This window comes from Syngnathus typhle, linkage group LG2 (assembly GCF_033458585.1).
Source record: "Syngnathus typhle isolate RoL2023-S1 ecotype Sweden linkage group LG2, RoL_Styp_1.0, whole genome shotgun sequence".
In the NCBI taxonomy this organism is placed as follows: Eukaryota; Metazoa; Chordata; class Actinopteri; order Syngnathiformes; family Syngnathidae; genus Syngnathus; species Syngnathus typhle.
In genome coordinates this window covers 26,449,493-26,475,873 of record NC_083739.1, presented here as the reverse complement: position 1 = coordinate 26,475,873, position 26,381 = coordinate 26,449,493, and the positions used below count along the sequence as shown (strand labels likewise).

General features: G+C 42.8%; 1 protein-coding gene across 6 annotated transcripts in view; it reads left to right on the top strand.

Annotated features, from left to right (window-relative positions):
* Positions 1-23,569, top strand: part of LOC133142595 (1-phosphatidylinositol 4,5-bisphosphate phosphodiesterase delta-3-A-like) — a 94,944-nt gene extending 71,375 nt beyond the window's left edge. For 3 of the 6 annotated variants that reach the window (XM_061263959.1, XM_061263920.1, XM_061263927.1), the window contains 2 exons: positions 18,112-18,261; positions 19,615-23,569. In XM_061263959.1, coding sequence (XP_061119943.1) covers positions 18,112-18,261; positions 19,615-19,739 — 275 coding nt within the window. In that variant the 3' untranslated portion in view covers positions 19,740-23,569. Of the gene's footprint in view, positions 1-521; positions 4,368-12,404; positions 13,119-18,111; positions 18,262-19,614 lie in introns of those variants that run through there. The other 3 variants (XR_009710225.1, XM_061263950.1, XM_061263940.1) reach the window with 3 other exon arrangements.
* Positions 23,570-26,381: the final 2,812 nt, after the last annotated feature.

Genomic DNA, 26,381 nt, shown 5'->3' with positions numbered 1-26,381 from the left:
GGCCTAAGCATTGATCCGTTTACAAAATTGGTTATTGTCTTAGTCCAATTTCAAATCTATCCACTGTGCCGTATTATTATCTAGTTAGGGTGAAACTAACAGGAGTGAAGAGGAAGAAGACGACGACCATAGCATGAGTATTTTGACCTCATTAATTAATTGATTTAATTAATTTCTTCTGTAATTTTGTTGTGGATTGGTTTGTTACAAACAAAAAGTGTCAGGGGTGATGTGTGATAAAAAGGTATCAACAAAAATGAAGGGAAAGGTGTACAAGACAGTGGTGAGACCAACGATGCTAGAGACAGTGGCACTGAGGAAAAGACAGAAGGCAGAGCTGGAGGTGGCAGAGATGAAGATACTGAGGTTCTCTTTGGGAGTGACGTGGTTGGATAAGATCAACGAGTGCTTCAGAAGGACACCGCATGTTAGGTGTTTCGAAAGATAAAGCCAGAAAGGTCTGACTGAGATGGTTCGGACATGTTTGTCAGGGGCCAGGAGTTTTTCTCTTCTGTCCACAGGTGGCATCCGTGAGCAGGGTGGCTGAGGATCCACAGGTGCTGCTGTTCAAGCTCGTTAAGGGGAGGCTCTTAAGGAACTTGCTCCTGCAACTCGTCACCTGAGTGTTTGACAATGTTGGTCAACTCTACGGCTGTGAAACTGCGTATTGATTCTACCCTACTCGCCTATGCCACGACTCCTGGCTCTCGGGTCCTGAACCCCCCTTCACAAATATCCGATAGAATCCACTTCCCTGGCGACACTTCACTCACTCCATCATCGAATAACCAGCTCGGTCACTCCTGTCTCAGACCCCTGCTCTAATGTTCCATTCTCCACCTTTTTTAATAAACCCTTAATGATCACTTTGGTATTCTGAGTTTGTTCTGCTAGTGGCTCAAAACAATCGCTAAAAACCATGTCAGAACACTCAGGCCACCATACCCAGAAGAGGCACTCAGAAGAACCATCACAGACCAACAACAGCTTCAACACCATGAGTCCACTCTCCGAGCCCTCCTGGAGCAGCAGCAAAACACAAACCACCAGCTGGAAGTACTGGCGAAACCTCTTCAAAACGCCCAGGTCAGAGAACCCTCCTCTCTGCCAGCTGACACCACCAACCCATCAGTCTCGCAGCAGATTCTTCACTCTGGCGAAGTCCGTTCCCCCAACCCGGACAAGTTGTCCGGAGAGGTTGGCGGTTTTCTCCAATGCTCCTTAGTATTAACCGTACTCCCCAGTCTTTTCCCCACGACGAGGCGAAGATCTCATTCATTTTGGGACTCCTCATGGGGGAGTTTCTAGTAGGCCTGAGGCCCGTTTTCCTGACTGCAGGCATTTTAGGTGCTCTTTTGAGGAATTTCTGAGGGAATTTAGGCAGACTTTTTTGACCGAGACCAACCAGATAGGAGTCTCTCGCTGTTTATGGGCACTTAAACAGAGTTATAGGCCCGTAGCTGACTTTTCAACTGCATTTCGCACTCTAGCAGCCGCTTCTGGATGGGGCCCTGTAGCTTTAAAAACAGCCTTTTTCAACCCTTAGATGGGTCCTTAAAGGACAAAATGGCTACCCTAGATGAACCGGAGACACTTGGCGAACTAATATCCTTGGCTATTCGGTTAGACAACCAAATTAGGGAGAAAAGAAGGATCTCCCGATGGGAGAGATCCGTGGTTCGACTGCAGCCTCCTTGGGTTACCACCAGTCCGCCTCGGCCGTTGCCTCGCCATTGCCCTCCAGAGCCCGAAGCTATGCAGGTGGGTTGGACTCGACTTTCCCCTGAGCAACTGCAGCAGAGCAGAGAGTCAAGGCAATGCCTGTACTGTGGTTCACAGGATCATTTTGTCGCCCTCTCTCCGATTCGGCCAAATGGAGAGGGTCAACCGAGCTGCAGAAGGGGAGCCTGCCGGACCATCCTCCAGTTATTAAGACCCCTCACTTCTCTCTACCCGCCATAGTTTCAGTCCATAACAACAGTTTCAAACTATCTGCCCTAGTTGAACATAACCTCATCGACCAAGAATTCATCTCCCAAACCCAAATTGAGATGGTGCCTTTCCCCACTCCTCTCTTTGTCTCCGCCCTGGATGGTAAGGGACTATCAAGAATCACCCGACGCACGAGACCTGTGGAACTGATCATCTCTGGCAACCACAGAGAACTCTTCTCATTCTTTGTTTTTCCCACAAGTCAGTCATCCCTTGTACTTGGTTTCCCCTGGCTCCAGAAACATAATCCACATATTAACTGGTCAGATAGTAACATCGAGTCCCTTAGATTGCCTATCCTCCTGTCTTCAGTCTACCGTGCCCTCTTGCCCGCCCCCGGTGACACCTGATGAAACGGATCCCATCGATCTCTCGTAGGTTCCGGGAGAATACCATGACCTTCAAGTCTTCAACAAGAGCAAGGCCTTGTCTTTACCACCTCATTGCCCATATGATTGTGCCATAGAACTTCTTCCCAGTGCCCCACTACCGTCCAGTAGGCTCTACAACATTTCCTGCTCAGAAAGACAAGCCGTGATTGTTGATTATTGATTCCCGACGGCTCAACCTCATCACCGTCAAGAATAAATACCCCCTTCGTTATCATCTCGTCAGCATTTCACAAAGCTTGACCTCCGAAATGCATATAATCTGGTCAGGATCCGCCAGGGAGATGAGTGAAAGACCGCTTTCAAGGCCACTTCGAATACCTCGTCATGCCCTTTGAACTTTGCAACGCTCCCACAGTTTTCCAAGCCTTGGTCAACGATGTCCTCCGAGACTTTCTCAACATATTCATCTTCATCTATCTGGATGACATCCTCATCTACTCGCGAAACCCCTCCAAACACTGCCGTCATGTCCGCCTGGTGCTAAAGCGCCTCCTGGAGAACCGGTTGTTCATCAAGGCTGAGAAATGTGAGTTCCACAAACCATCCGTCACCTTTTTGGGATTCATCCTCGAGGGTGGATAGGTTCGACCGGACCCAGACAAGATCAGAGTGGTCCTGGACTGGCCTGTCCCTGAGACCTGCAATCAGGTCCAACACTTTCTCGGGTTTGCCAACTTCTATTGCCGTTTCATCCGCAATTACAGTCAAACAGCCGCTCCCATAGCAGCCTTGACCTCAACCAAGACAACATTCACCTGGACTCAAAAAGCCAACACCGCATTCACAGATTTAAAGAAGAAGTTCTCAATTGCACCAATACTCATCCATCCGGATCCCTGCAAACAGTTCACCCTGGAAGTTGACGCATCCAACACGGGAGTAGGCGCAATCTTATCGCAACGCTCGGACTCCGATGGAAAGCTTCACCCCTGCGCATTTTCTCCCGGCGTCTGTCACCCGCAGAAAGGAACTACGATGTCGGTGACCGAGAACTTGTGGCCATTAAGCTGGCACTCGAGGAGTGGCGCCACTGTCTAGAGGGCACCGAACAATCCGTGGTTGTCTGGACCAACCACAAGAACCTGGCATATCTACTGTCAAATCCACACTTATCGACCGTAAGTGACCCGACCCTCCGTTTAAAGGGTTAAACTCCCTTTCGGCCCCGCTGCTGTAACGCAGCCCTCATAGGGAGACGAGGGTTTCCAGGTCGGGGCGGGGAAAGATTCGTCCGAGTCTAAGATATCAATTCGGACAGAATTAATGTATTCTTTTTAGGACGCCAATCTCTTTAAGGTCACTCTGAAACCGGTGCAGGGTAACCACCGGAATCAAGATGACCGCGCCCTTTTTACCATTGGCTCCTTCCCCATTTTTTATTTGAAGCATTTGTTATCGCACGGATAAATGTATCTGTCTTTGGCAAGACAGAAGGGATTCGTTGATTTACTAGAGCGCACTTGTTAGGGTGGTGCTCACTCTAACTTATTTTGCAAGAACCACACTGGAGTCAAGCAAGTCATTTTAGACACCTGCAGGCGGAGAGTTCACTCGTCGCTGTGCTTACAGCGATGGTCGAATGAAGTCTGACTCAGGCCTCGTCAGGTGCTTATTTATTGAGAGAAACAGAGTGGGGTTGAAAGTGGGGGTGTGGGAACACACAGGTTGGGTGAGGCCGGTCCTCTGCTGATCAAAGCATAGCAGGGGGCCTTTTACGACTTTCTGTAAACAAAGCAACTTTGATTGCTTCCTCTGCGTCTGGTCAATCAGTTGAGAAGATCTTAGCACTTTGGTCAACTACTTTTGTCTAGACAGGACAAGCTAGTTAAATTATTACAGGTTATATTCCAACATAATCATACGATGAAGATATTCTGCAAACCCTAACATATCCCTCCTGTTTTATCATATGATTATGTCAACCTCGATCAATCAAACATAAGTAAGAAAATACAATGAAAGCAATAACTTCCAGTGAAGATGAGGTTTTTCCTCAATACTCCAGTCCAAATTGTGTGTGTAATTTAAAAAAGCCTGCGGCCAGATTAAATGCAGGAAAAGAGTTACACGGTCCCTCTGCCTTAGGCGACCAGAATGTTATCAATCAAGATAAAAATTGCTCGCGATTTTCAGTCGTTGGGGGCTTGGCACGCCCACTGGTGGAGGGTGAGCACGATTCTCACCCCCTTCGCAGATCTGCTCCGTCCGGGGAGAACTTGGGAATGTCTGCTGCGTGGTCGTTGTCTTCAGTGGCTCAGGGTGGACTACCTGGCCACCAAGGGGGAAGAGGATTATTCTGCCTCTGTATGAACTGGGGCGGGGACTGTCGATGGCTGGTCTGGTTCCTTGCAGGAACCCTTCACTGGGGCGCACTGGGACAGATGATACCACGATCCTCCTTTGCCGGCCAGCCGGACGGCATGTGAGATGCGCTCCACCAATTTATAGGGTCCAGTCGACGCAGGCTCCCTCCCCCTCCTTCTTGGGACCTTCAGCCAGAACGTTGGGGTGATCTGGACCTGGATCCGCCACCGAAAGGACAGCAGCACGTCCGGAAAACAGCAAAAAACAGCACCTTTTCTGCAACCTTTGCATTAGTCATTTGAGATGTTTCTTCTGCTCCTCTCATCACTGTTTTGGTTACCCTGGTTACAGAGGTGTTGCTACACCAAAGGGAGGGAAGATTGTGTCTGTAGCAACGTTGATTAGCTAAGGAATGTAGTGTGGTGTGAACTAGCACTTCATTGTCGGCCCGTGACCCCCGCAGAGTTTGTCCATCTGTTCTTCTCCAGTTGTTGGCCGAGTCGTCCGCGAGTGAGATCAGATAACTTCGATTGCCGCTTTCCTGTGGAACAATGCAACTAGACCTTTGCTAGACTTTATCTACTTAGTAAATTAACACTCAATAACAATAAGTAACTTGTCCTAAACACTAAAACGAATGTTATGTAAATGTAAGGTAACTGGTATGCAGTTCCTTAAACAAACATTGAGTAAATATAGGATAACTTGTACGCAACTACTTCAAACTGTGTTTAACACTTAACAAAGAAAAACAGTTGTGATCAACAACAATCTATGAACCAAACCTACAGTTAACTAAAAGGAATGAAGTTTCTTTCAACCAAATAAGAACATTTTGCCTATGCAAATAAGCTCTGCTCATTGTTAGTGAAGGCCTCTTACAGGAACAAAAACACACAGATAACATAAGGACAGGAAGGATACATATGGCTGACAGGGATCAAAAGACATCCCTGTCACTAAAGAGGAAGAACGTAGATAAAAGGAAAGCCATAAACTCGTAAAGACAAGGCCTACAGGTCTGGCAGGCCAAGGCTTCACTTAAATTATTCCAACATTTCCCTCCTGTTTATCACACATTTGCTAAATTTTTACATTACCAAAAACAACCACTTCTCTTGATTTTCAGTTGTCGGATCACAAGTATGCGCACAAATATTTCCACCAAAGAGGATAAATGTTGCGACATCATTATTCGGAAACACACAGATCTGGGAAAAAGTCTGTAAACCCAAGTGCAAAAATTGCATCATCATCATCGTTATCATCAACATGTTGCTGTTCAGACATTAGGCACACCCGGGCCATCTTGTCGTCCATGGGCGAGATTGCTGTAGTGATGAGACGGTTAAACAGAGCACGGAGACACGGAATACAACAACATCCACACAAGATGAGTATAGCAGTAATTGAGGACACAAGGGCTTTATACTTCCCAAAAGCAGTCATCCACTTGTTGTGCTCTTTCATCCTCGTGTTGAGGGATTGCAAGCTTGCAATCACCTTCGTCAGGCTCCCATCAGGGGCGGTGTCATTCTGGATGAAGGTGCAGCATTGTTCCCTGAACATTGCGCAGACCCTTCCTTTCCCAGACAACAACATAACAAGAGCATTGCGGTTCTGGATTGACATTAGGGAAGGCGTGGCTAGCTGTTCGTGCACTGCCTCAAGTCCCGCTTGTGTCCGTTTGCCCAATTTCTGCATGTTGCAATGGATGTAATTTATCCTGTCAACGTTCTTGTTCATCGTCCACCAGCAGCAAATGGAGGACTCCCATCCCGCTTCAATTTGGTCAATTAATTCTTATTAATCAGGAACTCCTCTGGGGACTCTAATTGCATCAATTTCAGTCAGATCATCGTTGCCTCTCAAATTTAAAGACATTATGTTTTTGTTTTTTCCAGCTTTTTCCCAAATCTTGGCATGTCGGTACATATATAATTTTGGTTGACTACAGTCTCTAAAAGCAATGGTTTCCTTTCTTTTTCTTCCATTCAACGGATATTATATAGAACACTCTGTCGCACATTTCACAATCAGTAAACAAACTATCCACATTCATTTTCGAGATATTGATTCCATTCTTTAACATCTACAGCAGTTGTTGACAAACTATTATTTCTTTACATAACGTTTTTGCCACTGTTAAGGCCTTCAGTGTTTATTTTGAAGCCAATTCAATCCATTTTTAGAATGCATCTATTATGACCAGGCTATATAACCCTGTGGATTGGGTTAAGCACATGTTAAACAAGCTTTACAATTTTTTTTTATAAACGTTTTGAATATTAATCAAATTCATATGTTGTATAAAGCTGACTGAACTGCCCTTCCATCCCCCCTGTTGAGCCAGGTGTCAACGGCACGTGACAACACCATGGCTCAATACAGCTGCCCATTTGTATAGTTTCCTTTTCTTTCTCAACATAACAACCCAATCCACCAATCGAATTAAAAAAAAATTAAAAAATAAACAAAATAACTGCTGGTAAAATAATATAATAGTTAACTGTTGTAGTTTCATAACTTTAACTAACTCAATCGCTCTCTTATTCTCAAATTTTAAATTTAGCTTTGAAATGTCGGTATTTCATAATTGTACATCATCTAATTCCAGAAAGCAAGTTCTTTCCATCTCTCAAATTTTGTCTAACCAAGGCTAGGCATTAAAGGAGCGTGGACCAGTTTCTGCCCATAAACAAATTGCTCGCTTTTTTATTTTTCCTTCCTATCTTAACAAAATCGGTTTTGTTTTGCGGTGCAAATCAGATAGACTACAGATAAATAAATTCTTTAGTGCACCTACATTAGCGAATTTCATCCTTTTAACACATAACACAACACACAGACAACACAAAAACAGCAGAGACACAGCTCACAAACAATACCAACAAACAACGCTGCGCAAACGCCATCCCCTTTTTTGACGTTTTGGTAGTACTTTTATCCTTCGTGCAACTATTGTCACACCTTCCCTAAGCATCACCCTGCTTCAATATCACTTGCCACCACGCACTCAGCACACCCCTGGAGTGGGTACGACCCCACTCCGCGCGCAGCCACAGCAAGGGAAGCAAGAGGGGGGGGCCCGGCATTTTCATACTGATTTATTCCAGCCTGCCCAGTACTGGGACAACCAATGCCGTCGTCCCCCATCCCCCGCCAACCCAGCAAACAGCTACCCGCAGAGTCCAGAGCCCCACACCTACATCAGTCTCCCCCACAATCAAATTACAATATCAATCACCACAGGAGCCGGCTCCTACACCCTTTTCCCACCACAATACCACACTCCCCCCTCCACAGTCCAGTCTAAGTGGAGACAATGGAAGGCAGGAAGGCACAGGTGAGACACCGTAGGAGCAAGCTCCAGCAGTCCTCCCACTAACCAATTACAACAAACAACAAAAGCACAAATCACTTATGTCTGTTTGGGAGGATCACAACAGCCAAACGTTACAAATGACAAACCACAAGACGCAGGTCTTGGAACCGCATTGACGACCGCCAAACGCAAATGCCGGGTCTAGGACTGTTCTTCGTCTGTTCTTTGCAACTCTTGTCAAAAGCAACCTTTATTTTTCTTTTGTTTGTATTTGGGTTTTTTTTTCCTTCTTTCCTTTCTAGCATCTAACTTACTCAAAGTCGCTCAACTCATTTTCCATATTATTCTCCAACAACTTCAACCATTCAACCTGTATTTTCCCTTCAGTCGGGCATTCAGTCATCAATGCTCATTTGCATCTCACACACAGTCTCCAAAAAGGAGTCTTTCTATCACATTGGTCCCAATTCATCCAAGCACTCCACACAACATTCACATACCAAATTTGAGCTGGAGTTTGAATTGAATGGCGGCCTGCGGCCTTGTTGGTCTCTAACTCTTCCTCTGCCCTTTTGGGAGCTTTGGAAGAAGATCGTTGCATCTTCATTTAGATCATTATCATCATCTAGATGAAAGACATCAGAACATTTGCATTTCTCAATCGTCACAACACAAGCAGTGTCTGCTTCCACCAAATGTTTCCTCACCCAGTTGCCTAAGTCGGGGGGTGAAACAGTGAGGAGCGCATTTCCAAGATGTTGAAGATAAGCACTCTCAGCTGCATCATCGAATGGGGTGCCACTATGCACCCAGAATTCTTTTCCAAATCTTAATTGAATGGTGGTCTCATCACTTTCTCTTTCCATTTTTCGTCTCTTGAATTTGTTCTCTTCTCTCTTGTGAAGCTTTCAACCCCATTCCAGCACAATTCAACTCTCTCTCTTCCCTTTTCTTTTCCTGTCCCTTTGTCATCCTATCTACACTCTCCTCCAAAACATCAACCACTATCTTCCACACTTCGACTTCCAACTTCCCTTCTACTCCATACTTTTTCTTCCACTTTGGCATGTATTGCATACAATTAAGACATTTACTCGCCATGAACTTCTCATCCTCTTCAAGAGCTAGGGATTTACCGGTTTTGTTTCCCATCTTAATTTGGTATTTTATGTTTATACATTTTTTTTTATTTCTTTTTTTTCTTTTCTTTGAGGATCCTCAATGCAGGTTTAAATTGACCTCTCACCAAATTCTCTCTGCAGTCAATTTATCCTACCAGTCGCACTCTCTCAACCACACAAACACCCAACGCTTTTTATTTCTAGGCCTATCCAAGATCGGTGTAAAACCCTCCAACACAGCTTGGAAGAACGGACAAAAAAAAAGAATCTACGCCCTCCTTCAATTAAGAAAAATAAGCTCTGTTTTTTCTTAGCCCGTTCCTTCCACTGGGACTTGAACCCAAGCTGTTCTTTGGCCGGAAAAACGTACAAAGAAAAATCTACACTCTTCTTTGACTAACAAAAAAGAAGCTCCGTGTTTCTTAGCACGTTCCTTCCACTGGGACTCTAACCCAAGCCAGAAAACCTTCCAACACAGCCAAAATGTTAGGGTGGTGCTCACTCTAACTTATTTTGCAAGAACCACACTGGAGTCAAGCAAGTCATTTTAGACACCTGCAGGCGGAGAGTTCACTCGTCGCTGTGCTTACAGCGATGGTCGAATGAAGTCTGACTCAGGCCTTGTCAGGTGCTTATTTATTGAGAGAAACAGAGTGGGGTTGAAAGTGGGGGTGTGGGAACACACAGGTTGGGTGAGGCCGGTCCTCTGCTGATCAAAGCATAGCAGGGGGCCTTTTACGACTTTCTGTAAACAAAGCAACTTTGATTGCTTCCTCTGCGTCTGGTCAATCAGTTGAAAAGATCTTAGCACTTTGGTCAACTACTTTTGTCTAGACAGGACAAGCTAGTTAAATTATTACAGGTTATATTCCAACATAATCATACGATGAAGATATTCTGCAAACCCTAACAGCACTCACCCTAACTGAGCTCAAGATAACTACTTCGAACCAGATCTGACAATTCCTGATGTTAAGGATTAAAGCTGTCTTCACTTTAAAAACAATTGAACGGATTTAAATAATGACTATGATAGGGAAATAATACAATTTTAAAGATATAATTACTGCATATAAAACCATGCTCAACATAGTTAATACGAAATAATCGATAACCAAATTAAGGATTAAGAAGAAATTTAATGAATAAGCAAGTAAAATAATTACACGTCAAAAAAACAACTGTCACCCGTCTCAGAACAAAAGAGGAAACAAAAGGTCTAAAATCCGATTTGGTTGAACAAGTCGAGTGATCGGCTCTCCTTTGTTCCAAAATCCGAATTCTGTTTAAAAAAGAAGGAATGGTCTGGCCATGAGGAGTTTAGTCAACGCCGTAACATTGGTGTCTTCCCCTTTTTGCCCAAAACCGCTGTCTCCTCTGCCTCCCTCGAAGCTTAAAATTTGACAAAGTCCAAGTTGAAGCTTAAAATTTGACAAAGTCCAATTCGAAAACTCTGGAAATTCATTTTAGTAGATTTTGGTTCAATCTCAAAAATAATGAAAAATCCATCTTCGTCTAAACGGTGTTCTTTACACCGGGCAGCATCACGGCCATCGCCCTGACTAGGAAGAAGCGCGCCGCTCTGTGTCAGGACAACATATTTATAGGCTTCTGGCATTACCTCATCGGAATATGTAGGTGAAAGGTCGGAATCCCTGTACCAGGTCATAAGAATATCTCGATAAAAGGTCAGAATCCCAGCACCAGGTCATAGGAATCCACTGGTTGTCTTGGCAACCTTGCTTAAAGCAGTAACCACTGCGCATGACTGCTGCCACCGGATGCAGCTGTTTCCTGTTTTGCTCGTTCTTTCACTATTAGCCCTTGATGTCTCCTCTCAACTTAATACATTCAGGTATGGATGGGACACCAATGTTAAATACAGGTTGGACAAAACAATATTAATAACATATATCTTGTCTAATAAAAATCAATCTTAACACATAATCATACTTAACCATAATAATGGGTTCTTCTAACTTAAACATTTATATTGATATTGCTCAAGGTGTTACATCTTAAAATTATAGCTTAGCAAACTCATATTCCAAAACTGTGCGTTGCTACGTGTTTGAGCAGGTCGTGTCCTCTCAATTGCTAACAATTTAATTTACCGTTTTTTTCCGTGTATAGTGCGCCCCCATGTATAATACGCACCCTAAAAATGGCATGCTGATGCTGGAAAAAAGCCTGTACCCATGTATAATACGCACCCAATTTTTATGATTTTTTTTTTATGAATTTTATTTTTTATTTTATTTTTATTTTATTTTTTTTTTAAGTCCCAATGATCGTCACACACGCAGGGAGGCAATGGGTCCCATTTTTATAGTCTTTGGTATGGTCTTAACTAGGCTGGATGTATTTTTTTTTGTTGGCGTTGATTTCTCCGACTGCCCATAAACGCACCACCGCGCTCCGTGCGCGCACCGGAAAGAGTCGTGCGGACGTGAAAAAGGCGGCTCTGTATGGGAGAGACGTTGAAGAGGAATAAAAACACCCTTGGAAACCAAAACTTGGTGATTTCAAGTTTCATTTCGAGGGACATTTGTCACGTCTCGTCCCCAGTTTTGCTATGTGTCTAGGTTGCCATAGTTTCTGTTCGCGTCGCCCCTCTCTTCCTGTGTCACCTCAATCGATGTAACGTGTTTTGTATTTAAGTCCTGTCTGCCCCTCGCTCACCGTCGGATCATTGCATGTGTTACTGTCATGATGTCTGTTTGCTTTCTGTTCCTGTCTTTGGTAATGTCACCCTGTCTTTTTGTTCCACGACTTTGTCGGTCAGTCCTGTTGTTGGTTTTGTTTTCTAAAAAAAAAAAAAAAAAATTAAAAAAAAAAAAAAAAAATTTTTTGTACCCATGTTTCATGCCCACCCCAGATTTTAGGACAATAAATTCGTTAAATTTTGCGCACTATACACGGAAGAAAACGGTGTATTTTTAAAACTTGCCGCGGGCCAATAAAAAAATGGACCGCGGGCCAGTAGTTTGGACACCCCTACTCTAAAGCGTTCTTCTCTGCCTCTACCTGAAGTGTCCTCTTTTGAATATCTGGCCTTCAAATCAAAACCTTCGTCCAAGTTCAATGCTGTTCTTATTTACCGGCTGCCCAAACCACACCCATCATTCATCCCTGAGTTTCATGACCTTCTCACCTCCTTCTGCTCTCTATCTTCCAATAATATAATACCGGGTGATATGAACATTCATATTGATAATCCCTCCTTCCCCCTGGCAGCTGATTTCCTTAATGTGTTCATTTGCTCCAAAGGTTTTCTGAGTATAGGACTATCAACCACGAGATGGCCATGGACCGTCCCCGGTGGAAGAAAGCCATATTGAGAATCCAGTCCAACCCAGCGGCGCCTGGAAAGCGGACTTTAAACCGATGATGATGATGATGATGTTGGACTGTCTCAACCTCACACAGCATGTTGATGCTCCCACACACGCCAGGGGGCGCACTTTAGACCTGGTCATCTCAGACTCTCCCTCTATCAATAAGTTGGCAGTATATGACCTGGGTGTCTCCAACCACAGTGTTATTTCCATGGACATTTCCTGCCCATCCCACACCCCCCAGCCTAAACGCAATATTCCTTTTTTCAAACTTAAAAACATTAACCCTGCCATTTTGCACTCTGACCTCCAAATGCTGGCCTCGGGCAATCTTCCGTCAGCTACTGAGTTGGTTGAACACCATAACCATTCCCTTCGCTGCCTCCTGGATGTACATGCCCCTCTCAAAACAAGGACTGTGTCTTTCTCCTGCACTGCCCCCTGGTTCACTGATGAACTGCGCAGGATGAATACTGCAGGCCGGGCCATCGAAAGGCGTGCTAATTCATCTGGCCTGGTGGTACACAAGCTGGCCTACAAGGAACATCAAAAGGCCTATGCAGCAGCCCTTAAAGAAGCCTGGTCCATCTACTACTCAAACATCATCAATAACAGTCCTGGAAATTCAAAGCAGCCTTTTACCACCGTAAATCACCTCCTTAACCCCAAACACCAAATACATACAGAATCAACAGTAGAACAATGCAACAGGTTCCTTGTCTTTTTCAAAGACAAGATCACTTCCATCTGGTCTCGGCTCTCAGGCTCCCCACTCCCATCTCTGCAATCTGCCTGCCCTCAACCTCCACTTTTTAGCACCTTTGCTGCTGTCACTCAGTCCAAAGTTGAGAGTTTCATCAAAAAAACTAAACCCTCCACCTATGGGTAAATATGGGATATTCAACAGATATGTCTTTTCTGTAATACTTAAAGACAAACAGTCTCGAGCAACAACAATCCAGAGATAAAAGCTACAGAATTGAATAAAAGAGAAAGAAGTTCCTTTGAACTAAACAGAGTACTTTTTTAGGTGTGAGGGAGCTCTGCTCGTAGCTAGTGAGATAAGAAAGGAAGGGAGTTAAAGGAATTCTTTGACGCTAGCTTCGTTGAACTAAGGGACTCCAACACGTAAATTATGAGGCCCTTGGTCAGGCCAGCCATCTAATTATTCCAACAACAATAGACAGTATATTTATATTCTAAAGTGCAAGATGAATATCATAAAAAGCCCATTAAGAGTGTTGAATTTCCTCAATGAGGAATGCGCCAGTCGCACAGCGCAGCATAAACTAATACCAATTGTCTATGCTCAAATTACTCAATGAGTGTTCGTTTTGCTTCTGATTAAGAAAGCTATCAACCCACACAATGAAAAACATACTCACACAAGGTGGTTTGTATTTCAGCCGATCTGTATTGATTCTCTGTTCAGGAAAGTTTACAGCGCTGGACCGCTTTTTCTACCCTACAGAAGCTTGTGCTCGCGTATGAGCAGTCTAAAAGCCGGTGCTCAACTCCTGCCATCCACACACTCATATAGTAGCCTGCCAATGCCACAACTCTAAAAGTATGTCGGTTGAGGTCTCATCAGCATCCATGGGCATCTGTTACTCAGGCGACGGCCTTTCTGTCTGGGCTGCCCATCCTTGGGTTTCTCAGTCATGAAGGTGATTACCTTTGCTGGTACCCTGGAGTTGTTCTCCCTTCTCGTCAGATTTTCTTGCAAACATGTAATATACGTGGCCTACATATTCTTGGGCTATATTTAATTTCCAAAATACCGTTTTTTTCCTTGTATAATGCGCAAAATTTAACTAATTAATTGTCCTAAAATCTGGAGTGCGCATTATACATGGTTACAAATTTTTTTTATTTTTTTTTTAAATTTTTTTATTTAAATTTTTTTAAATTTTTTTAAGAAAGTCATGGTACAACAAAACCAACAATAGGACTGACCGACAAAGACGTGGATCAAAAAGACAGGGTGACATTACCAAAGACAGGAACAGAAACCAAACAGACATCATGACAGTAACACATGCAATCATCCGACGGTGAGCGAGGGGCAGACAGGACTTAAATACAAAACATTACATTGATTGAGGTGACACAGGAAGAGAGGGGCGACGCAAACAGAAACTATGGCAACCTAGACACATAGCAAAACTGGTGACGAGACATGACAAATCTCCCTCGAAATAAACCTTGAAATCACCTTTCTTCTTGTTTGTTGTCGCGCATCGCATTCAGCCATCCTGCCCAACACACTTAGTCAGTAAAATTCATAATTGACGACACATCGTTTGATGCGATGATGCAATCCTTGATAGTGTGTTATTGTCAAATATTGTTTGTTTTTTAATCTCCATCGCGGACCAGACGTCATACGGAGGCAGTATGACACTATGGATCCGATGCGCAAGACACGTCAGCTATATAAAGAGCGAGAGTTGTTTTCTTCCTATTAGTTTCAATTCACAGTTTAATTAGCAGTTTCAATCAGCAAATAACAAAATGCGTATTATAGGTAATATTTGATTTCACAACACTTTGCCTTGTTCCTTTCGTCTCTGCTGTTCACTTCAAACACGCTCCATACGACCGCAATGCTCTCGTATCAGACGCTTGCTCAATCACCTGGTCGTTTGCTGTCACAATGTACCCTACACGAATCCGAAACATTTGTTGCGGCTCCGAGTCACGACGAGGGGCAAGTTTTGGTTTCCAAGGGTGTTTTTATTCCTCTTCAACGTCTCTCCCATACAGAGCCGCCTTTTTCACGTCCGCACGCCTTTTTCAAATGTGCGCACTGAGCGCGGTGGTGCCTTTACGGGCAGTCGGAGAAATCAACGCCAACAAAAAAAATTACATCCAGCCTAGTTAAGACCATACCAAAGACTATAAAAATGGGACCCATTCCCTCCCTGCGTGTGTGACGATCATTGGGACTTAAAAAAAAAAAAATTCAAAAAGAAATTTTTTCAAAAAAATTTAGAAAAATTGGATGCGTATTATACATGGGTACAGGCTTTTTTCCAGCATCAACATGCCATTTTTAGGGTGCGTATTATACATGGGGCGCATTATACACGGAAAGAAACGGTAGTTATGCTGATTGTGAACAGACTGTTTTGTGATAATATTATCAAATGTTCAAAATACTTTCAGACCTCATCATCTTATTTGGCAAATCAAAATTGTTTCTTGGCTTAGCTCACCGTCTGTCATACTGACTTTCTAAAACGTGCAAGCTGTTAATGTTGTCAGAGTATATGTATATGTACGTATATGTACACTAAAACAATAATGGTAAAATATATATAATTAAACAAACTTTAAAAAAGTGAATATGTATACCCCTGGTCTTTTACCATTTTCTTTTTTGGTCCGTCTTCTTGAGAACATATTTGTGAGCTTTGCACACTTGGCAGTGTTGTGGGTATTGTGAGTGATTTCATTTCAATTACTAATTTAAAGGCGTTTGAAAATTGTGCTATTGTGCGACCACAGAGACAGCGATCGGTAAGGGCTGTTTTATCTTTATGACTGCTTATGCGAATAGAATCGGACGTCCCTTCATGATCGCTACCCCGATTAGTAATATACCATTTTTTTCCATGTATAATGCGCCCCCATGTATAATACGCACCCTAAAAATGGCATGTCGATGCTGGAAAAAAGCCTGTACCCATGTATAATACGCACCCAAATTTTGACTTTTTTTTTTTAAAGTCCCAATGATCGTCACACACGCATCTGGGTGTAGTGAAATTTGTCCTCTGCATTTGACCCATCCCCGTGTGATTTTGATCCATCCCCTGGGGGAGAGGGGAGCAGTGAGCAGCAGCGGCGCCGCGCTCGGGAATCATTTGGTGATCTAACCCCCCAATTCCAACCCTTCATGCTGAGTGCCAAGCAGAGAGGCAATAGGTCCCATTTTTATAATCTTTGATATGACCCGGCCGGGTAACTTAAGTCCGTAAACGTAAAATTATTTCAGAAAAAAGACCATCTTTGGGAACATCTTTGGGTATTCTGCCGGTCAGTTTCACTGCGCATGCAGTAGCAAACTCGATAGCAAAGAAATATGTGAGACTCTCAATGGGATCACCAATATTTGAGTGATGTTCCAGTTATTTATCACAATTAGTTTACCAAGTCTGTGTTTTGAGTTCCTCCAATAAACCATGGTCCAAGCTGCACTTGGTCGCCCCGATCGTTTCCACACTCCATCCGTGACAAGATTTTCTTCAAAAATTGTTGTACCATGATTTTCTTCAAAATAAAAAGAAAAAGACAAAAAAAAAAAATTGTACCATGTATAATGGGCACCCCAGATTTTAAAACAATAAATTAGTTACATTTTGCGCATTATACATAGAAAAAAACGGTAATAATTTTTAATAATTATATTATATGAATTTTCACCCAGAACAATGATGTTATTCCCCAAATGCAAACATGTGTGGCTTAGAACGGATTTCCCCACTGCAATTTCCTGATACACTCGGATGCATGATTCTGATTTTATCACACTACACTTCTTAATAACGCGCTTTAGGCGTTGACGCAATTTCCAAATTCTGGACCCCAAAGTCTGTGTAAAATATAGGTTCCACTGTACTTGGCATTGTTGTGGGTATTGTGACAGCTTGTGACTGAAAGTGAAGCGTTCTGGGAGAAGAATGCGGGAGCGAGAGTGACAGTGACAAAGAGACAGTATGACACAGTAGAGTTGACCGGCAACAACCTTGCGTTGCTTTGAATCGCTTGAGAGAGACACAAGTACATATTCTGCACGATTGAGAATGCTGCCTTGTAGTAGCGGTCGCCATGAAGGAACTGCTTCAATCCTCTGTATTAGAGACTCAAATATAATTTTCTAAATTTGCCGTCCCCCATTATTATTAATGATATTTTTACGATGTTTACAAAATCTTGCAGCCTTTCTGCTGTGGAGCGTATGCCAGCACCATTTGCACATAGACGATTGCATCAGTGAAGCATGTCAGTGCGTTTGCAGTTATGTGTTGTGGCAGGGTTCCTGCCACCCTCCACAAAGTTTTTTCTTCCCAATAAAAGCGATACAGACGCGTCAGGCTAGGACAACAATACCATTCAAATGTAAGTCGATGTTTCAGAAGAGTTATGAAAACATTTTACGAAAGTTAAAGAGCAGTGTAGTCTTGGTTTAACGTTCAATTTGGTCTGAGCATTGTATTTTGGCGGATTACACACACGAGACAAAGGAGTGTGAATGGACATGGAAACACCTATCTTGAGGAGACTTTCATGTTAGTCTGCTAAAACGGTTCCATCTGTCCTCAGTCCATACTTTTTCTTCCTCGTTCCCTGCTAAAGGCCGGACAATTCTGTCCTTGGGACAGAATATCCACCTCTGATGGAGTTGTCCCTGGTGAGAGCCAACAAGCAGGTGTATGGGGCTTGTTTGTCACCTTTTTGTTATGATTATCTGATGGGCGAGATGATAGGAGCCATCAACCTCCTCTTGGAGGGGTGGGTTTTAACAGTTGTTTGCCTTTTAAAAGGTGTTTGGCAAAGTCCCCACGAGAAGCAAACGTGTAAGGTAAATGTGTGTACATTTTAGTTCATCTTTAGTTCCTTTTTCTTTGTTTCAGGTTTTAATCCACTGTGGGACTGCACTTTCAACTTTACCGTCCATGCTCCTAACCTGGCACTTGTTCGCTTTGTGGTTGAAGATCATGATTATACTTCAAGCAACGACTTTCTTGGACAATACACCCTGCCGTTGACAAGTCTCCGCACAGGTACAGAATGTGTGAAAGAGCAGTTTTGAATCATGATTGCCTAGATTGAGGGGGCAGTGAAAAATTCTAAATGAGTATTGTAAGTATGTATATTTGTGAAGACACCAGACTTCGCACTCATTCAAGACTTTGTTGACAGAACAAAATCCAGGCATTCAGTGGTGTGACTGCTCTGAGCCCTGTATCCATGGTATGCATGGTATTGTCATGCAAGATTCATCTTTCCAGCGACCTTGACTTGTTTGGTCACTTTGCTCAGTGAGGTCAACCGTTATCTGGGCTGAGGATGGGCAGTAATGTAATTTCCTAAAAGGAGTGTTTAGCATTCCAGATATTTATACCCAAGAACAACAGCAACATAGACAGAAAATATCCCTTGCAAATCAGGTATGTCATTGATCTGACACAAACACATAGCACAGCCTAAAACAGCCTCTTCAAGTGCTGATTCAGCGGTTAATTTGCATTTTCTTTTAAATATGAAGGGACGTGTCTGAGGACGACACTGACAAAATTTGAGACAGAACGCCAATGGTAGGAGACATAGTAAGCCATCAATGTCAAACCAGAAAGGCGTTCTCTAGAGACAGATAATTTTAGTATCATCATCTCTCGTGAGGAAGGTGTACTAGTTAGCACGTCCACCTCACAGTTAGGAGGGTGCGGGTTTGATTCCACCTTCCTTTGTGGAGTTTGCATGCTCTCCCCGTGCCCGCGTGGATTTTCTCCGGGCACTCCGGTTTCCTCCCACATCCCAAAAACATGCTTGGTAGGCTGATTCAGCACTCCAAATTGCCCCTCGGTGTGAGTGCGAATGATTGTGTGTCTCTGTGTGGCCTGTGATTGGCTGGCAACTGCCCGATCACTGCTGGGATAGGCTCCAGCACGTCCGCGACGCCCTTGGGGACACGCGGTACGGATAATGGATGGATGCTGATTCACGATTATACCAGGCAGAGGTTTTAAGGGGCTCGTTGCAAAGGGTTCGTTGTAGCATTAGTTTTAAAATAAAGAAAGAATGAGTTTCTTCTTGTATACCAGTGCTTCTCAAATAATGGGGGGCGCGGTGCTATACCTGGGGGGGCGCGTGTGACCCTGGGGAACAGGCTTTTTTTTTGGCAGTACTGGAATAAAGTGTAATTCCGCATTTTCACAGCAGGGGGCAGTGGCGCTCTCATTGTTACTTCTGTGACGTTTGCGACAGTGCAACATTTTACGACTTACAAGACAAGTTAGGATAGTCACGGTGGGGAGGGGGGGGCGCGAATAGTTTTCTTCTTGCTAGGGGGGGCGTAACAGAAAATAATTGAGAAGCACTGTTGTATACTAACATGCAATACTTGACTTTTACAGGTTATCGCCATATCCGACTGCTCAAGCAAGATGGTTCCTGCCTCTCACCCTCCTCGCTCTTCATCCACGCCAATATCGTTGACTGTCAGAGTAATCATTTAAATCACCACCCTGGGCGTCTGTAGCAAACAACATTTAATTCTATTACTACCTCGTTAAACCATTACAACAACCATGCCATTGCTTTTAGAGTGGCACAGTAATTGGCCACAGTACTGTATTTTCTGGACTATTAAGTCGGTTTGGAGTATAAGTCACACCAGCCATAAACCAGAGTATAAGTCGCAATTTTTGGGTAAATGGAATTTGACAGAATCCAATACCACGAACAGACAGGAATAGGCAACAACAGGCTGAACGGTATGGTATGCTAACATTACATAAACACATAAACGAGGAACTGAGAATGTGCATGATGTAACATATTAAGAGTTATTCAAATAACTAACATAATGTCACTTATAAACAACTCCGCTGACTCCGGAATTAGATTTGCTGACGTCAGACTCATCTCAGTTGCAGTTCCAATTATTCCTAGAGCGCCATCATGTGGTTTAGTGTGAAAATAACATGTGAAGTGAAAACAAGTGAGTAAGTAATGTGTTAATGATCAAGTAATAATGTGTTAGGAATTACACATATACCGTTTTTTTCCGTGTATAGTGCGCAAAATTTAGCGAATTTATTGTCCTAAAATCTGGGGTGCGCATTATACATGGGTACAAAAATTTTTTAATTTTTTTTTTTTTTAGAAAACAAAACCAACAACAGGACTGACCGACAAAGTCGTGGAACAAAAAGACAGGGTGACATTACCAAAGACAGGAACAGAAAGCAAACAGACATCATGACAGTAACACATGCAATGATCCGACGGTGAGCGAGGGGCAGACAGGACTTAAATAAAAAACACGTTACATCGATTGAGGTGACACAGGAAGAGAGGGGCGACGCGAACAGAAACTATGGCGATCTAGACACATAGCAAAACTGGGGACGAGACGTGACAAATGTCCCTCGAGATGAAACTTGAAATCACCAAGTTATGGTTTCCAAGGGTGTTTTTATTCCTCTTCAACGTCTCTCCCATACAGAGCCGCCTTTTTCACGTCCGCACGCCTCTTTCCCGTGCGCGCACGGAGCGCGGTGGTGCGTTTATGGGCAGTCGGAGAAATCAACGCCAACAAAAAAAATTACATCCAGCCTAGTTAAGACCATACCAAAGACTATAAAAATGGGACCCATTGCCTCCCTGCGTGTGTGACGATCATTGGGACTTAAAAAAAAAAAAAATCATAAAAAAAATTCTTAAAAATTGGGTGCGTATTATACATGGGTACAGGCTTTTTTCCAGCATCAGCATGCCATTTTTAGGGTGCGTATTATACATGGGGGCGCACTATACACGAAAAAAAACGGCACCACCGGCCAAACTATGAAAAAAAACTGCGATTTATAGTCCGGAATATACGGTATATAGTATATGGCGAGGTACAATATATTGCAATCTTGATTTAACAGACAAAAGGGCCGTTGTCCATTAGAGCTGATTGTCCATAAACTTGAAATACATTTTCTTTGTGGGCTAAGCCATCAAATACAGTACAAATACTGTATTTGTATTTCATGAATCAGCTCTAATAGTTTTGTGGCCTAAAAATGTCCAGTACAAGACAAAATTCATATAAACTAGAGCTGCGAGAAGCTATGAAGGTCTATCGCAGTCCTGGCAATATTGGGTTTCTGGCACAATGGAATACTGGCACATTGGATTTTTTTGGGGGGGGGCTGAAGTGAATCAGAAGCTACTTTGGTAATAAATGACATCAATAAAAGGCCACAAGTGGGTCAAAATCTCAAAAGGCCAAATTCCGGTTGAGTTTAGAGTAGATTAAATAGTAAATCTGATTCATTATTACTTTGATAAACCATGACGAATCATGACAGAAATTAAAGTAATTGACCAACTTGAGTTTAGAGTAGAGCTCCACAGACTTTTTGTAGGTCTTGGGCTGGTACATACAAGTAGTCTCCAATTTCTTTGGTAGCTCTTCGTTCAACAGTTCAACTAATCAACTTTACTTTTTAAAAGGTGCAATAAACTAAAAAAATAATGATTAATTTACCTAGTGTGATGTGTGCATATTTCTCATATTTTTTCATTATTGTTAAGATCATCAAAATCGGTTTTATTTAAGCAAACAGCATGTAGTTAGAGTGTTGGACAAAATCAAAGACTTTGCTTGGTTGTTGTTTTTTTTAATCATGACCATTTTAAGATTGAACAACCACAGTTTCAAGACAAACTGATCAAACGTCTCGGAGGAGTTTCCTAATGTTACCTAAATTAAAGGCCAAAAATTGTGCCAATTTGAAAATATAAAAATGATGACATTGCTGTTAGTTTTCCCAAATGGATCCAAAAGACATATTTGTAGGTTGGCTGTTACACACATCACCAAATATTCATTGATCTTGGTGAAACATATATATAGGAGAGCTTTATTAAATTATTAAATTTTTTAAATAAAATTTATTAAATTATTTTAGGGGGTGTGTCATGTAACATGGAGTGTGGGGAAGGAACAAATGGTGCAAAAAAGTGAGTATGGATTGCTCACAGGAATAAATTGGCAGGGCTAACATTCCAAAATTTAACAGCAGATGGGGCAAAATCTGAGTTGGGTATTAGTGAGTGAATTGGCCAAGTTGAAATTCCAAAACTTTCCAAAAGATGTTGCCAAATCGTTGCCAGGAACCGAAATTGAACGTGGTCTGATCAATGGAGCACACACGAGAGCACAAAGGTGGTTTTTATTATTCTTTTAATTGTATTTTATTTTACTTGCTTGGCTGAAATATATTCTGTAACCGCTTAAAGCAATATTATCACAGAATTAGACTAAGCTGCCCACCCTTATGAGAATAGGGGTGTGTTAAAAAAGGATAAAAACAGATGAGTTCTTGTTTTCTTTTAATTTTATTTTATTTTCTTTAAATTGTATTTTATTTCAATTGCTTGGCTGGAATGTATTCTGTAACCGCTTAAAGCAATATTATCACAGAATTAGACTAAGATGCCCACCCTTATGAGAATACGGGTGTGTTGAAAAAAGAAAAGAAATCAATTCAAAGGCTTTGATTTATTTTGATTTAATGGTTGACCAAAGTCTGACTTTGAAGTATTGGTTTTATAAAAAGGGGAAGTAAAGAAAAGAGGAAGTAGGGTGCTTGCCAGGGGGGTTTCCACAGAATTTCGGTGGAAAGAGTGAAACGGAAATGAGCTGCCCGGAAAAACCGCAGGGGATGAGCGTGGGAAGATGGACAGTATAGAAGCTGTAGGCGTGGGAAACTGGACAGTATAGAAGCCGTGGGCGTGGGAAACTGGACAGTATAGAGGCCAGCGGAAAAGGGAAGGGCCAGAGAAGTCTATAAAAAGGTCACCTTGGACATCTACGGGGCTCTCTCCTGGACCGCGGTCAGAACGAACAGAAGCCGGTAGGAGTTTCAAGACCTTTTTCCAAAGCCTTCGAGATTTTTGTGTAAAACGCAAGATTGCTGGCACAGATTAACTTGGATTTACTCAAAAGAATTGGACTGGACAACTTTGCTTGAGAAACTAGGTGAGAGGACCGACTCTTTCTGTATTTCCGTGCGGGGAGGGAGACCGTATCGGGTAGTGGGTCCTCCCATGACCAAAACTAGTTTCTAGATTGGATTTTTAGAGATAGAATCGAATTGATCACTCGACTTTATTTCCACCAAAAAATAACCCCCAATTGGCACCCATCTTTTCCTCTTTTCTGATTTAATTTTTGCAATCAAGATTACTCCGGGATTGAATGATTGTATTTGCAAGGGCATCGGTGACTGGAATTGTTCAGTTTTTGGAGGATTGTGATTTGTAATTTTATTTCATGTTTCTTCAATAAAAGAGTTGTATATACTCATTTAATTCGTTGTGCGCTAATTTGTATAATTTATGCAGTCGATTGCTGGTCGATGGGAAGATAAGACGATTTATTAACGAGAGATTTTAGAATCGGAGATTAAGGCATTAGATTTATTTCCAAACTCTGTCTTTGCCATACTTCTGCTAATTTGATTTACTTCCAAAAAAAGAGAAGTAGGCTTGCGGCTTTATCAAAAGCGGAACGGGGCCAGATCAAAAGCATTTAATTTATTCGGACCACGTTAAAGCTACTTTGAATGATTTTGAGGGATTAATTTGCCTTCAGAACTAATTACAGGATAATAGTAATTCGATTAATTCATCTTAACCCGTATTAAATAAAATATTATTCTGTTGGAAACAATCGAAGTTGAGAAAGCACTTTTAGAGTAAGTGTTTATATAAATAACGTTATAATTGGTAAATAATGTATTAAACTTATTCTTAAACACTGTCATTGTCCTACTTCTGCTATTCTGACTTACTCCCGGAAAAAGGGAAGTAGGCTTGCGGCTTTATCAAAAGCGGAACGGGGCCTGAGCCAAAGTACTTAATATACTCGGGCCGCGTCAAAGCCACTTTGGATGATTTTGAGGGATTAATTTGCCCTCAGAATTTATTACAGGAAACAATTGAGTGCGAGGGAGCGCTTTTACGGTTAAGTGTTTATATATATATCGCTGGAATTAGTGATTAAACTATTAAAGTTCTCTTTTCAATCCTATCATTGTCATACTTTAGTCAAGCAGAGTTTCCACCGAAAAAAAGGGAAGTAATCTCTTTACTTCCCCAAACCGCGGCCAGAGCGGGGCCATATTAAAAGTTACTTAGGCGAGAGCAGCGCTACGGGGCGCTGTAGACTAACAAATCCCTGAGGCCTTAACAAAGGCATCTAAAAACATCCGTGACGAAATACCAGCATCAAACCATTGAAGGGAGCCATCAATACGGCGCGGTCATACCGGCGACTTGCCTCGAATTGAGTTACTCGGCTTGCGCGTTGGATGACTTAAGCGGGATTGACGTCGTATAGAAGTTGGGTTGATTCCAAGAGAATTAATTTAACTCGGGTGGTCAGCGGCGGACGAGTCCCTTCGCCCCGGCTTATCGAACCCGTTACTCGGGAGCCGGAGGCACTTTATTGATAAGTGCACGTTTGACAGGTGCCGCTAAGCCATTTTTTCAAAGTTGCACCATACACTAATATTATATCCCTCCCTGATGTTTGTACAAAGTTTCATGAGTTTTTATGCATGTCTATAGCCTCAAACTTAGTGTTGGTTTCTTAGGGAACGCTTCATTGTCAGGGCAACAGTGTTCTGCGATATCTTGTGAACTTTGTGTTTTATGCATTTTGAAGGGCCTAAATGCTAAATTTGGCTAACCTGCTAGCAGAAAAGATATCAAAAAATAAAACTAAAATTAGGCAGGTCGGTGGAGCACTGGTTAGCACGTCCGCCTCACAGTTCGGAGGGTGCGGGTTTGATTCCACCTCCAGCCCTCCCTGTGTGGAATTTGCATGTTCTCCCCGTTCCTGCGTGGGTTTCCTCCGGGAACTCCGGTTTCCTCCCACATCCCAAAACTTGCATGGTCGGCTGATTGAGTACTCCAAATTGCCCGGAGGTGTGAGTGCGGATCGTTATTCGTCTCTGTGTGCCTACTGCCGGATGATTGCTGGGATAGGCTCCAGGACGCCCGTGACCCCGGTGGGGACAAGCGGTGCTGAAGATGGATGGTAAACAAAAATTAAGTCTAACATTCTATGTGAAATTCTTTTTTAAGGGCTTGGGATTTGCGTCTGAATTCCCATCTTTCCCATAACTTACTGTGGGTTCAGAGATGTCAGTATAATTGAAAATATTCAACCATAATTTCTTTGTAAAAGTGCACAAAAAATGTTGTACGGTTGAAAGTCTAAAGCCGAGTATTTATCAACCATGACACTGACTATCCAAACTGGACTCTCCAGATGTCAAAATACGAATAATTAAAATACTATTATTTTACCCGTGTTCTTGGTTATGTTTTTTGTATCGCTACAAAGAATGGTCAATAGCTACACTGATGATGTTGAGAAATCACGAGACAGAGCAAAAAAACCCCTTATCTTTGAGGCACATAAATTGTTGTACGACTGTGGGTCCCAGGGCATGTGGGGATCGAGGGGAATGAGAAGGTGGACATCTTAGCCAAACAAGCCTTGGAAGCGCCAGGGGTGGAAGACGGGTCTGCTTAAGTAAAGCTGAAGGGAAGTCCATTATAAGAAAACACGTACTAAAGAGGTGGCAAGACTATTGGGAAGCCCAAGGTACTGGACAACATTTGTTCACAATACAGAAACAGGTGGGGGTGAGATGGAGTTTCGGGAGGAACCGGAGGGAGGAGGCAGTAATAACACGACTGAGGATTGGGTATAAATGAGAGGTTGCATAAAATAGGAAAACATCTTGATGGGAAATGTGTACATTGTGGGGAAAGTGAGACGGTTCAGCATGTACATGGTCAGGTGACGCTTTCTCGCCTTTTACGGACAGTATAAAACCTTCTAACCTGGAGAATGGTTGTTGTTTCATCTGCTGCTGTGCCTCATGTACTGGCCGCCATTAAACAACCCAAGGTCTCGCATATAAAGAACTAACTGTTACTCCACATCTTTGTTTTCCTTGTTCAACAACAGACATCTCAAACAACGCACAACACTATCTCTCTGTCTCTCTGTCTCTCTGTCCCTCTGTCTCTCTGTCCCTCTGTCCCTCTGTCCCTCTGTCTCTGTCTCTCTGTCTCTCTCTGTCTCTCTCTGTCTCTCTCTCTCTCT